The sequence below is a fragment of the Coptis chinensis genome, chromosome 8, assembly GCF_015680905.1.
Source record: "Coptis chinensis isolate HL-2020 chromosome 8, ASM1568090v1, whole genome shotgun sequence".
Lineage (NCBI taxonomy): Eukaryota > Viridiplantae > Streptophyta > Magnoliopsida > Ranunculales > Ranunculaceae > Coptis > Coptis chinensis.
Window position 1 is genome coordinate 506,898 of NC_141463.1, and position 15,286 is coordinate 522,183.

The 15,286-nt window shown below is 34.4% G+C and overlaps 1 protein-coding gene across 1 annotated transcript; it reads left to right on the forward strand.

The window, feature by feature from the left end:
• Positions 1–7,571: 7,571 nt before the first annotated feature.
• Positions 7,572–10,937, forward strand: LOC147479142 (putative serine/threonine-protein kinase PBL7). The gene is made up of 6 exons (XM_086575792.1): positions 7,572–8,322; positions 8,415–8,672; positions 8,754–8,923; positions 9,061–9,140; positions 9,297–9,444; positions 10,337–10,937. Exons 1-6 carry the CDS (start codon positions 7,761–7,763, stop codon positions 10,685–10,687), a joined length of 1,569 nt encoding a protein of 522 aa, XP_086431918.1. The 5' UTR covers positions 7,572–7,760; the 3' UTR covers positions 10,688–10,937.
• The last annotated feature ends 4,349 nt before the right edge of the window (positions 10,938–15,286 follow it).

Below are 15,286 nucleotides of genomic sequence, written 5' to 3' on the forward strand. Positions count from 1 at the left end.
TTAAGCAGGGCTCCAGGTCAAGCCCAACAACGGCCCAACAAAGAATAGCCTAATACACACCTTTGTATAAATCAGTGGTTTTAGCACCCTCCATTTAATCATACATTTGCTATACACCCCGACATTTATTTCTCATCCAAAATCCAATGCACCCTCCCTAAGGAAAACAAAAAATCCAAAAAGAAAAACTTGCGGCTACTTCTTCAATTCAAATAAGAAAAACTTTGACATTAAAAGTCACGATCACTCTCCCCGAATACAAAAATCTTCAAAATAAAAAAAAGAGTGTAAACCATATAAAGAAGGGACACATGTGGAATAACAATTTTTCCACTACCCTTTTTACCAAAGGGGTACTAATCCCATTTTGTCCGCTTCTTTTTAGAAATGTAGTATAGCATGTAACAACTATATACTGACAAACACCATAGTATTTTTGTGCAAAAAGAGAATGTTGACTTTGACGTTTTGACCATCGCCTTCAACCTATGCACTACTCAAAATAGATCTAGTTTTATGCTCTCTCTCTCTCTCTCACTATTTTCTGAACCCATTGGGGTCCTTGGTCGATATAACCGACTTAATCGCCAACAGAGTAAGACTAGAGAAATCGGAGAAATGTATATCGCCCAACAACAATAGCCCAATACACCCCTTTGTATAAATCAGTGGTTTTAGCACCCTCCATTTAATCATACATTTGCTATACACCCCGACATTTATTTCTCATCCAAAATCCAATGCACCCCCCTAAGGAAAACAAAAAATCCAAAAAGAAAAACTTGCGGCTACTTCTTCAATTCAAATAAGAAAACTTTGACATTAAAAGTCACGATCACTCTCTCCCGTTCCTCTCAATTAGAAGTATTTTCAAAAGAAAAGTTACCAATGGCATAAAATTTTCCTAGATATTGCCATCTCAAGGAAAATATGTTCCGCGCACGACTATTATCATTTCACGGGAATTGTATCACGGATATATACAACTTGAGAAAAGAAAAGAAAAAGACACCCACGACAACAAATATGAAATATCCATGGTTACTATCATATCACGGAAATATCGCATCGTAAGTTTTATCTGTATGCGGGAGTTGTATGCCGTGGAATTCCATAAGCTTTCAAAAAAACAAAAAAAAAAACACGGCAACAAGTTTTTGTGGGCAATGCTTTTTCGCGGAATATCAATGCCGCCAATTGTACCATCTTGCAGTAATTGCTTGCTGCAGAATACAAAAATCTTCAAAATAAAAAAAGAGTGTAAACCATATAAAGAAGGGACACATGTGGAATAACCATTATTCCACTACCCTTTTACCAAAGGGGTACTAATCCCATTTTGTCCGCTTCCTTTTAGAAAAGTAGTATAGCATGTAACAACTATATACTGACAAACACCATAGTCTTTTTGTGCAAAAAGAGAATATTGACTTTGACGTTTTGACCATCGCCTTCAACCTATGCGCTACTCAAAATAGATCTAGTTTTATGCTCTCTCTCTCTCTCTCTCACTATTTTTTGGAACCCATTGGGGTCCTTGGTCGATATAACCGACTTAATCGCCAACGGAGTAAGACTAGAGAAATCGGAGAAATGTATATCGCTCAACCTCCGATATACTATCTTCGATTAAATCCGATTTTAACTGCTTAGTGCATGAATGAAGCCTTTCCTTGACAAGCACAAATTATACTTGGAACGAAATTCCTTTCTCTGCTTTTTATCGAGTATTAAGTCACTCTCCATCTATGTTCGTGACGTGAGAATATTAAATATTTAAGAGTCCTGTATTGGGCACCACTGGAATTCGATTGGGTAGCCTCCAGTCCAAGCCCAACAACAATAGCCCAATACACCCCTTTGTATAAATCAGTGGTTTTAGCACCCTCCATTTAATCATACATTTGCTATACACCCCGACATTTATTTCTCATCCAAAATCCAATACCCTAAGGAAAACAAAAAATCCAAAAAGAAAAACTTGCGGCTACTTCTTCAATTCAAATAAGAAAACTTTGACATTAAAAGTCACGATCACTCTATCCCGTTCCTCTCAATTAGAAGTATTTTCAAAAAGAAAAATTACCAATGGCATAAAATTTTCCTAGATATTGCCATCTCAAGGAAAATATGTTCCGCGAAAATATGTTAAAAAAAACAAACACCCACCCACGACAACAAATATGAAATATCCATGGTTACTATCATATCACGGAAATATTGCATCGTAAGTTTTATATGTATGCGGGAGTTGTATGCCGTGGAATTTCATAAGCTTTCAAATTCAAAAAAAAAAAAAAACGGCAACAAGTTTTTGTGGGCAATGCTTTTTCGCGGAATATCAATGCCGCCAATTGTACTATCTTGTGGTAATTGCTTGCCGTAGAATACAAAAATCTTCAAAATAAAAAAAAGAGTGTAAACCATATAAAGAACTAAAGAAGGGACACATGTGGAATAACTATTATTCCACTACCCTTTTAATTACCAAAGGGGTACTAATCCCATTTTGTCTACTTCCTTTTAGAAAAGTAGTATAGCATGAAACAACTATATACTGACAAACACCATAGTATTTTTGTGCAAAAAGAGAATGTTGACTTTGACGTTTTGACCATCGCCTTCAACCCATACACTACTCAAAATAGATATGGTTTTATGCTCTCTCTCTCTCTCTCTCTCTCTCTCTCACTATTTTTTGGAACCCATCGGGGTCTTGGTCGATATAACCGACTTAATCGCCAACTGAGTAAGACCAGAGAAATCGGAGAAATGTATATTGCTCAACCTCCGATATACTATCTTCGATTAAATCTGATTTTAACTGTTTAGTGCATGAATGAAGCCTTTCCTTGACAAGCACAAATTATACCTGGAACGAAATCCCTTTCTCTACTTTTTATGGAGTATTAAGTCACTCTTCATCTATGTTCGTGAGGTGAGAATATTAAATATTTAAGAGTCCTGTATTGGGCACCACTGGAATTCGATTGGGCAGCCTCCAGTCCAAGCCCAACAACGAAGTCCAACAAAGAATAGCCTAATACCCCCAAACTTCAATGCATACCGGCTACCATTTTTTCAAACCGTTTTAGCCGGTACCATCTCTCTCGCGAGACTGAACCCAAAAAAAAAAAAAAATCTGTCATGTTCATACTTCGAGTAGTGTTGAGTTGTGAATCAACAATGAGAATTGAAGTTGGCGACTTCAACCAATTCGAGTCGTGTTTTTTAAAGTAAACTTCGAATAAATTCGACCTTCACTGCTAATTGACTTGTTTGAGATTGTGTTTTTTAAAGTAAACTTCGAGTAAAATTTAATTAATTGACTTTCACTTCGAATAAACTTCACCCACTGACTTGTTTGAGATTGTGTTTGAAATTGATCGTTTTTAGTCAAAACGATCTAAGCATGTCGCCCAAGAGAGTCCTCAAACGACCCCACCATGTTGTCCTGGAGATTGCCCAAACGACTTATCCATATCGTCTAACTAAAAACCTGAGAGCTTTGTTTCAAATGACACGCGCAAACCGTTTGAATGTACACTCAAACAACATGGTGAAATCGTTTGAGTATATACTACAATGACATGTTGAGATCGTTTGAATATATACTCAAACGATATGGCGAGACCGTTTGAGTGTACATTCAAACGACTCGAAGTGTTCGTTATGGCGAAACCAGTTGAATTGGTTGTTCGGCCAGGACTTTAATGACAAACTTGTAATATGACATAATATTTTTTTGGGGGTGGGGGTGGGGCGGGGGTGGGTTTGCCCAATCCAATTTCACGAGTGCCCAATTAAATCACCATATTTAATCTCAAACATCATTTCACAATTTCACGTGACTATCCGTAAAATAGTGATGGTCGGATGGTCCCATGCTCCCATGTGGAAATGATACTTAAAGAATAATAAAAAAAAGAAAATAGGGACTTGACTAGTTGACTGGGTGTTCCTAAATCCTAATTACTCTCTCAATATATAATCACTTACTTTCCACACAGCCTATCAAAAACAAAAAAAATAACTTTCCACACAGCAATTATTGATTTAATCAAGGGATTCAAGGGTACCCTTTAATCAAGCTCATTATCATGTAACATATCATGTGTTCGGACTTCTGAGTCAAAATCAAAGGGGGCATTTTATACATTTGAACATGCTTTGAACGCCAAAACAAGAACTACATGTTAAAAAAATTAAAAAGGAAATAGTGCTATATGTTCTCTCACCGTGGAACAAGGACTGTTCGATGCAGAATTGTTTAATTGTTCTTGTTTGTCTTGAGCCTTGACAAGTTTACATTTTACAATCAGATGGTGCTTCCAACCTACTTATATACGTGGGGAAACCGCATATATGTGTACTATTTTTTAGTTCCACAACTCATATTTATAGAGACATCTCACCCTCATTGGATTCAAATGCTTCTTCAAATAAGTAGCCCAAATTTCATTAAAAAACAACGTGAATGTATTGTATTGGTTATATTATTCTTCCTGTCCAGTTTATATTTATGTGAATTGCAATAAGAATTAGGTGTTTATTTTTTCAATCATGGCAGAGATTAAGTATTGGAATTCTCTTTTTGGTATTTCAAATTACTTATGTGAGTTTGGTTGAGAAGATGAATAAGTGTGTTTTTTCTCTCTTTGTTTTTGTGTGATAGTTCCATATTGGTTGGTAAATTCTTGGAAACCAGTTTTATAATCTATATTATTGTTTTAGTTTTACATTGGTTAGTTAACTCTTTGTGAGCGACTTGAACCTCTATATAAATACTTGTAGTCACCAACCAAATTTTTTCTTTCTCTTCTTCCTCCAGCCGCCAGAGAGAGTTGAATTGATGTTCTATCTTAGTCTACTTCTGTCATTCCTCCTTTTGTTCTATTTGATTATCTAACCCCTATTACAACATTAAAACACAAAACACAGCAAATTAATGGCTGTTGTTTATTTATCAAATGATCTTGTATTGCTAGTTAGGGACCATTCACTAATAGGCTTTATAAATTTTAATCAATTATCTTATGCCCTCAGCAAACAGTGTAGGAAAAAAATGACCAAGATGACGAAGCAATAACAAAATGCACATTAAAATTCATTCAATAAAATGCAAGAATTAAACCGATCCGTAGAACTGGCAAGTGAATTTAACAAAACTCTATAATTCGTATGGTAAATATTTAACAACACCACTATGATATTTATTTCTTAAAGCAAAAACTATTAATCACTCGGAGCTTGGACATGAGTCATGACAACCCTGTAGATCGAACATGCCGCCGTACCAGATTTTCGAACTAATATGCAAAGCAGAACCCACACAAATAAAGAGCAAAAACCATAAATCAGTTCGTGTAATGAATTTGTCCTATCCCTAAAAAAAAAATTGATTAAAATGGTCCCAAAATGATATGATGTGGAGATAAAGATATGATGGTGGTTGCAAATCATTCAATGAGTTAAAGTTAGATTATAGACAAAAACAGATTCTGCATGCGTCCGAATCCACTAAATTGGCTCTGAGGGGGTTAAAGCAGAGATGCAATGTCTCCTCCTAACGTCCATTGTAGGATCTCAATCTCTCTTAAAATACTGTAGAAATTAACCACGAATTATGCATGGGTCCTGGTTAGGACACTATAGAATACACAGGTGTATGGAGATGAACCAACAAGCCAGGGTGTGCATAGTTAACAAATGCATAGGCATCCATTTTGTCGACATGTTTGAAATTCAGTCTTTTAATTGTGCAGCATGAAGGCATGAAGCATCACATGCCAAAGCACCGAAAAGTATTCCAAACTAAAGTCCTGAACGATACTAACATTTCGTAAAAATATCCGATTCTGACTCGTCTAAATTCTGGTAATTTCAAAGTATTTGACTATGCCAATGGCATAACATATGCAGTTACGTAAGGATAGTCTCAAATAGTATGTTCAAATTTATTCAAGAACGGTTGCCACCAATGAGCACTTATAGGTCAGAAGGAGAACAAGTGGAGAAATGGAAAAATGAAAATTGAGAAAGAGGTAGTTGTGGTTGGAAGGGTGTTGGAGGCATGGAGGGTGAACTAACGACCCTAGGCAGCTAAGCTTTAATGCTTCATGGCATCGATATGAAATGGACCTCTCAACTGGATTTGGAATTAGAAATGATGTGGATATGGCTGGAACTGAGAATTGTAAAGTTTTATTACAAATTTCTTAAAAGTATTTCTAATCTAGTTATTTTTTTTGATAAAGTTTCTATAATCTAGTTATAATAAGAGGTGACCAAACAGTAGTTATAATGTCCAAACAATTAGCAAGTTTGAGGAGAGTTTAAAAATTAGCAACAAACATGACTCAGCCTAATTCTTATTTATTAGTGGACAGACTTTCAACTCTAGACTTCATAGCGTTATATTCTTTTATACATAGTTTTTACTTAACAAAAGAATATCAATATGTAGCCAATATTTCCCATAATACGTACACTTGTAGTTCAAATTGGTAAATCTTAATACATCACCTAAATATGAGTATATGACTATGTTTTTTTGTTGCGACCCTGACTAGAGATCACAATATCACATCCTGATTTTCCATTAAGATAATCCACGAGCTAAATGAGTTGTTACCAAGATGAGGACAAGATGTAAAAATCAACTCTCGGTCCGTTTGTCCCATTGTATTTTCTTCATTGTCTCTTTCTCCTCCATCAAACTTCAAATCCTCAATACACTTGATTTTTTTTTCTCTGAGGAGTACACAAAGAGTTACTTACACAGTAGCACTATAAATACTTAACAAAACCTATAATAAATATGTTATGGCATCTCCAATAGAGATATAAACCGTATAGAGTGGAAATTTTACACCCAAAATATAAAAAAAACTTTCTAATGGGATGTTATACCGTAGGTAATAGAGTATTAGTTGATAGAGAGGGTGGAGAATTCCCCTCTCACTATCAACTAATAAAAAGCCTGGGTGACACTCGAACAGACGTCTGAGTAAAAAACATTGGGACGTCACTTAGAGTGTCGTATCTATCTATTTCTAAAGTCACAATTTAAAAATTTTAAACTCGTACATCACTTCAAGTGACGTCCGAGTTTAAAATTGAATTTTTTTACACTTTTCCATTAGAAACAATAGAGAGTGGATATTTATGGACTCTACAATAATTTATAATTAGAATTGTAAAATCCTAATGATACCTAGGTAGCGCCTATGTGGAGGTGTAATTTTACACCCCCATTGGAAATGTCCTGATAGAACCTCCCATTTAGTTATTCATGGGGTTTTACACTAAAAATAACTTGATCATTGTCTTACAAATACACTTGATAATTTTGATATCGACATGAGTATTTCTCGTCACTAATTAGTCGGTTCCTAATTAAATTTGTTGTATTTCTTAACCTCCATCTTGTTTCATATGACACAAACCTGATAGGTGATTCAATAAGGTATATCTGACTATGATAACATTTCCCAATATTTTTCTTATCTATCCCCCACCAACTTGTTTTTCCACCATATGTTCTTGGAATCATTTCACCTGCACCGTGCACCCCACACTTCTCTCTCATTCCCAATTTATAAACACACCCCAAACTCTCTCTGTATCTCTCCCTCACTTTCTTGAAATCCTCAACTTGAATTTCAAGCAAAGCACAGAAGAATCAACACTTTAGCTTTAACTCACTTTACTTTTTCTGAGCTTTGGGTTTCTGAGCTTCTCCTCTGTTTTGTTTTCAAATGACTTGTACTCAAAGTAGCCCCTGCAGCATTGACTCAAAACAACATCCACCTCCAAAAAACCAACTACTAGTTGAAAAAATCCCACTCATTGAACAACAACACAAGTACACTGATCAAGTAGAGTCAAGTAGAGTAATTAAAACTCTTTTACAGAAAATGGTTTGGGAACTTGGACTGGGTTGTTTTCAAGCAGCAAATAAGGAACAAAAACATGAAAAAAGTGATCTTGAAGTGAAGAATGAACAAGTTTCTGAACATAACAAAGCTTGGTTACTTTCAGAAACTACTTCTGACAGTGTTGAAAACACACCCAATGATCCACACTCAGTACATTCTTCTTTTAGATTCAGTTTTGGTTCACAAGCTGAGTTGGACTCATTGAATTGTAACTCAACTGTACTTCTGGTGAATTTAGACACTGGGTTGCATGAATCTCTTCCTAAAGACTTGAAATGGAGAAGAATGGAGTCATTAGAAAGGAATATATCTCCAATGGCTGATACATTAGTTAGATTCAGCTACGCCGAGATTCGTAAGGCTACAAGGAATTTCAGTAAAGGTAAGTAATGGAGTTTGTTGTTTTAAATTTTTAGTTCAAGTTGCTTTTTTTTTTAGAGTTTTGATGGATTTTTGTTTATGTGGGGTCTATAGGTAGAGTTTTGGGAAGAGGAGCAATGAGCTGTGTATTTAAAGGGAGAATTGGATTTTGGAGAACTGGGGTTGCAATTAAGAGATTAGATAAGGAAGATAAGGAGTCTGCAAAGGCATTTTGTCGCGAATTGATCATTGCAAGTTCGCTGCGCAATCGGAATATTGTTCCTCTTGTTGGGTTCTGTCTTGATCCAGAGGAAGGTCTATATTTGGTCTATAAGTATGTTTCTGGTGGAAGTCTAGAGCATCATCTCCATGGTATAGTTATTATCCTTTTTGGGCGTAATTTGGTTTAATTTTCGATTAGTTTGTATTGATTTATGATATATCTATTTGTAGAGAAGAGAGGTAAAAAGGGTAGTTATTCGCTTCCATGGTCTGTAAGGTTTAAGATTGCCGTTGGGGTTGCAGAGGCGATAGCCTACTTGCATAATGGAGACGATAGATGTGTTGTTCATAGAGATGTTAAACCCTCTAACATCCTTCTCTCTAATAGGAACACACCAAAGGTGAGGAAGTGTGTCATTTGAATTGAGTTCTTTTAGTGTGAATGTTTCTATCAATTAACAGTTGAACCAGATAATTGTACTAGACTTTTGTTGGTATATGTTTATATTTTGATCCAAGTGTTATATGGTCTATGCAGCTATGTGATTTTGGCTTGGCCACATCAACTCCAGCACCTTCAATCCCTTTTCTTTGTAAAACAGTTAAAGGAACATTTGGGTATGAAGAACTTCCTATATAGAATAGTCATTACATATTTACACTGTCATGTGTGTGCGTGTGTGTGCTTTTTATCATGTTCTTATTGGATGGAAAGTGGGACTGACTTAATTTAGTAATTCGTTTCTTTTTTGTGAATGATATGTTGATGTGCAGTTATCTTGCTCCTGAATACTTCCAGCATGGGAAAGTGTCTGATAAAACAGATGTCTACGCTTTTGGTGTGGTCTTATTGGAGCTAATAACAGGAAGGAAGCCAATTGAAGCCCGGAAAACACTAGAAGATGAGAACTTGGTCTTATGGGTATGTTTCAGTTCGATCTTTCTTTCATATTTTTAATATCCGTCCACTTTTTTTAATAAGAATCGTGTGCACACACATACTCAATACACTTGAATAAGAAAAACAAAATCTGTAAACAAATAAGTCGACTGTATAACAAAATCAGTAAAAAAAGTCAGGAAAGGAGAGGTAGTTGGATATAGGTACGTTAGAAAAGGAGGTTTAAACTTGCAAGACAACCTTCATGCTTGGCAATAGGGACTCCCAATATATTTCTATTTCACACTTTCCATAAAATACTGGTCAGGTCACTGTCAACTAGGTAATGTTTGTAAACAAAATGGGCGTCTACAATTGAGATAGGTGAAGACATGGCTTAGTTTTTAATGATATGGTTGGAGAATTCAGAACTTTCCATTCAGGTTCAGATGATATCTATTTTTTGGACAAAACATTAGACATTTTTTACAATACTTGTTAGTCTTGTAACATATATAAGTAGAAGTGGTTAGATGGTTCGTATTCAGCCAAATGAGAGAACAAATCGCAAAACAATGACACATATTTTTATGGTTAGTTCAGTTAAGTTGCCTAGCTAAATGGATGAGGATGATTTAGATTTTCTTCAAGGAAAAGAAATAGATCACAGGATGTCATAAGGATAAATAGAAATGTCCACTGCTCATCACTTTGCATATAAATAGCAAGGTCTTGATCCCCAAGGACAAGACAATTGCTACTAATTCCAGCTAGCTAGGTACTTACTTTTAAATGGCCTTATCCGGCTGATATATTTGTGCAAATTCCTAATTGTTATGATAATGGCCCATGAACTAGGAGATTCCTGTATTTGGTCATGCCATAACTAGAAAACTCAAGCTGAAATTAAACAGCCTATTTCTTACTATTGCAGGCAAAGCCACTCTTGCAAAAAGCAGCCACGGAAGAGTTGCTTGATCCAAGAATCAAGCTTAGTAAACGCAATTCCAGAAAAATATCCCGGATGGTTCAAGCAGCATCAGCCTGTATCAATAGCGAAGAACGCTGTAGGCCAAGCATCGATCAAGTCATTTCAATACTGCGAGGACTAGAAGAGAGTATTTACTCGAACAGGGAGAAGTCTTTCACAGAGTATGGATCGATGTTAGATTGTTACCCACATTTACACGATCTACAAACAAAGAGTGAAATGAAGAGCCACTTCGCCATAGCCATGCTAGGAGTTTCGGACCTTGAGGACGACAACAACTTGCACTGCCGTTGAAAGCAAACACATAATAACAGTTTGGCTTCATTTTCACTTGTCATTTTTCATGTATTTATACTTTATTGTGGTTTTTGCTCGAAAAGGTAGAGAGAGCGCAAGGTGAAACGTAAAAGGGGTGTAACATGTACATAGTAAAAATGTCTTAGAGATTGTGCCTGTGTAAAAAATGAACTTCCTTTCAAGGAGGAACAAGGCCTTTTTGTTCACTGGCTCCCTTGTTATGAGATGTGGTCCTGTTTTATGATGAGAACTCACTTGGGCAAAAATTTCAAAAAAAAAAACTTACTATTAGAGATTACGGTATCTTGGATTATATACTTCAACAATCCACTATTGTCCATTGACAGGCCTCAGGCGAACACCTGGGAAAATAATCTTCAGTATTCAATAAGCCATAGAAATAATGAAATTTCTTGTAAATTTTTTTGTTTTTTGCTTGATAATTAAATTTATTATAAATCAAGTGGTCAATATCCATCAAGAAAATTTAAAGAAACATCAATGCATATTTCTTGCTTACCAAAAAAAAATAAAAAAATGCATATTTCTTCTTTTCACAAACTTGATTTTTGTAGTGTGTAACAAAACACATAACATGATAAGATGCTACGTACAAAGCATGGCCTTCGTAAAAGCCATGAAATACATAAGGAGTGAAATATGCAAACTCTTGAAAAGAAAAATATATGGAAAACACACAAGAATGATCAGAATATCTTGGAAATATCCTTCATCAATCCACTATTTGCACGATGAAATTCGGCAAACTCATTGAACGAAATGAAGCCATCACCATCTGTATCGATCTCACTCATCATTTTCTGAATTTCGTCAGTGCTAGCTGACCCAAGCTGTGCCAATGCATCGCCAAGTTCAGCAGACGAGATCTGGCCATCACCATTGGCGTCAAAACGCTTGAAAATTCTTTCTACCTCGGACGTATTGGGATCAGTCATCTTAATATTACTTGGGTGGTTTGGTTCTTCTTTTCCACAATGGCAGAAAGATATCATTTTAAAGAGGTTCCCATGGAATGGAAGGTTGTCTTTGAACCATTATATCGGATGTAGGAGCGGATCTTGTAACAAATGAGTGGAAAACTTCGTAATATTGCATGCATGGAAATTGGACAAGTTCAGTTTTTCTATTCTTAGAGTTCACCAAAACGGCAGAACCTATAATTTTGTCTCGTCCATCTCATAACATTTACAGATGCCTCCCTATTAAGAAAAACGGAAATGGGAAATGCCTTTTAATTTATGCCTTTTCTTGTTTGAAAGGAGACCAAACTGGGTCACCAAATCGGAAATGCATGCCTTTTTATGGGATCTATAGATTTGTAAACTAACCCAGGGTGTTGTGCATATGATTGGTAAATGTATATAGGACCTATCTAGTAGGAAATATATGCTATTTATAATGATGTGCAGTCCTCTCCTTCAACTGACCTGATGTGTAATGTATTTATATATATTTCAACATATCAATACAATTTGCTAATAATATATATATTAAGAAAAAATAATAATAATAATAAATAAAATGACAAGAGATGCTAAGAATCTTCAACTACTTGTGACAAATAGTCTCTTGGTTGTCTCACGTCGATGGTAATATATAGTTTCTGTCCAAAAATTGAAAATTGAAACGAGATGGCCTACTTTCGAACAAGAAATGCTAGTTACAGCCATATAAAGAAAAAATAAATGTTTTAATATGTAAGCGCCTAGCAAATCATACGTGATATAAATATTTGCAAATTCTGAGTTGGCCTTAAAATCTGTTGTAGCCTGGCTAAGCTTGGAACGCAAACAAGTTTGAGTCGGCCAGAAATGAGCCAAGCCTGAGCTCATAGATGGAACCAGGGGAGTGCAACCCCACCCCCCAAAGATTTGAAAAAAATTGGCAGAAAAATGGAGAGACTATAAGGATTCGAATCCTAAAATTTCCACAAAAGTTCTTGATGTAGGATTACTCGCCCCTCTTTCTAATCATAATTTCTTCTTTTGTGTTAAGATTATCATTTTCAACTAGAAAGTAGACCCGTGTATACGTACCGGCTCTTTTGAAAACATGTTCAACAATCATAACTATATACATATAGAAATTTTCTAATAAATTGTGATTCCCGTTTTAGTCGCTAATTTATTGTAATTTCATAACAAATTGTTTTAATTAAATTTTAAAACCCCGTTTTAATTTTCTAACAAATTGTTTTAATTAAGTTTTGTAAACCCATTTTTTAACCCCGTTTTAATTGTTGACTTAATTTAGAAATATGATTTCCGTTTTAATAGGATAATGATTTTCGTTTTAATTAGATATGTTATATTTTTCCTTTTCAATAGGAAAGGAATTCCCGTTTTAATAAGAAAAAGATTCCCATTTTAATTAGAAGTATTATAATTTCTTTTTTTTTTCTAATAGAGAAAGAATTTCTGTTTTAATAGGAAATTGATTCTCGTTTTAATTAGAAATGTCTAATAAATAGAAAAGGAATTCCCGTTTTAATAGGAGATGATGATGTGGAATTTTAATAGAGCTCGAAAAATACCCTTTGTGGGAGCTTTAATATTAAGACTAGCTTGTAGGCCCGTACATATGTACCGGCTCTTTTGAAAATATGTAGATTTTTTTTAGAAAATTGAGACTACCGTTTTAGTCGCTAACCCGTTTTAATTTTCTAACAAATTATTTTTAATGAATGTTTAATTAAGTTTTAAAAACCCATTTTTTCAATTAGGAGAGACATCATGTTTTAATAGGAGAAGGATTCCGCTTTAATTAAAAGTGCTAGAATTTGTTTTAATAGAAGAATAATTCCCGTTATAATAGGAGATGAATTCTCTTTGTAAAAAAGGATTTCCACTTTCAAATAGGAGAGAAATTTATGTTTTAATAGAAGATGACGTGGAATTTTAATAGAGCTTGAAAAATACCCCTTGTGGGAGCTTTAATATTAAGACTAGCTTTCGAACCCGTCCTACGAACGGGTGTCGTTATATTAAATTATTCTAAAAAATATTAGCAACTATTCATAGCTATGAGATATGAAAATTATATTAATCACTTGTTTAAATTTCTTGCACCACTCTCTATCAAAAGAAAGCACCAAATCTTGGTAAAACCCATCGATTTATTTTTGTTGTTATGTTTAATAATAGAAATTTGATTGAAATTTTGTGAGAATGCTCAATGTGGCGAAGATGATATTGAAGCTACTTAAATAGCAAGACATTCCCAATCATAATAAAATAATTATAATAAACACTACTTAAAATGTAAAACTATACTTGTCGAGATATTATATTCTCCCTATATATAATACAACTATGTTTCGAGGTTAGTTTAATGCATTTGCATCAAGTTTCCAATTTTACGTTAATTGAGGCTAGTTCAATGTATGTAGTTGGATATAGTTTCTGATTTCCCATTAATTATTTTTTTAGGTTAATTCAATGTAGTTGTATCAAGTTTCTGATTTTCCGTTAATTATTATTTGAGGTTAGTTTAGTGCAGTTGCACCAAGTTTACGATTTCCCGTTAGTTATTCATTAAAGTTAATTCAGTGCAGTTCTATCTAGTTTTCAATGTTTCGTTAATTACTCTTTGAGATTAGTTAATTGCATTTGCATCAAGGTTCCAATTTTCCATTAATTACTCATTGAGGTTAGTTTAATACATCTACATCCAATTTCTAATTTCCCGTTAATTATTTTTCGAAGTTAGTTCGCATCTAGCTTCCAATCAATTTCCGGTTATTTATATATGCTTTGAGGGTAGTTCAATGTAGTTACATCCGGTTTCATATTTCTAGTTAACTATTCTTTAAGGTTATTTAAATACATTTGCATCCAGTTTCTGATTTTTCATTAAATATTCATCAAGGATATTGCATCCAATTTCTGATTTCCCGGCCTGTTAGTTAATATATGATTTTAGTTTAATGCAGTTACATCCAGTTTTCGATTTTCCGTTAATTATTCTTTGAGGTTAGTTCAATGCAGTTGCATCCAATTTCTGATTTTCCATTAATTGTTTTTTGAGGTTAGTTTAATGCATTTGCAGCAAGTTTTCGATTTCCCGTTAATTATTTTTTGAGGTTTGTTCAATGCAGTTGCATCAAATTTATGATTTCCCGTTAATTATTCATTGAGGTTAGTTCAGTGCATTTGCATCCATTTTTTGATGTTTCTATATTTGTTAATTAGTCTTTAGATTAGTTCATTATATTTGCATCAAGTTTTCAATTTTTCCTTAATAACTCTTTGAGGTTAGTTCAATACATCTGCATCTAGTTTATGATTTATGATTATTTATGCTTTGAGGTTTTAATTAGTTTGATGCAATTTCATCCAATTTCTGATTTTCCGTTAACTATTATTTGAGGTTATTTTAATGCATTTGCATGTAGTTTCTGATTTCCCGTCAATTATTCTATGAGGTTAGTTCAATGCAGTTGCATTTGGTTTTTGATTTCTTGTTAATTATATTTTGAGGTTAGTTCAATGCATTTGCATCCAGTTTTTTATTCATCGTTAATTATTATTTGAGGTTTGTTTGATGCATTTTTGCATACCGTTTCCGATTTACCGT

Excerpts from the sequence above, each read along its gene's own strand:
- LOC147479142 (XM_086575792.1), top strand. The coding sequence starts at position 7,761 with ATGACTTGTACTCAAAGTAGCCCCTGCAGCATTGACTCAAAACAACAT. Across the intron at positions 9,141-9,296 it reads ACAGTTAAAGGAACATTTGG|TTATCTTGCTCCTGAATACT; the intron begins GTATGAAGAACT and ends GTTGATGTGCAG. Across the intron at positions 9,445-10,336 it reads ATGAGAACTTGGTCTTATGG|GCAAAGCCACTCTTGCAAAA; the intron begins GTATGTTTCAGT and ends TTACTATTGCAG.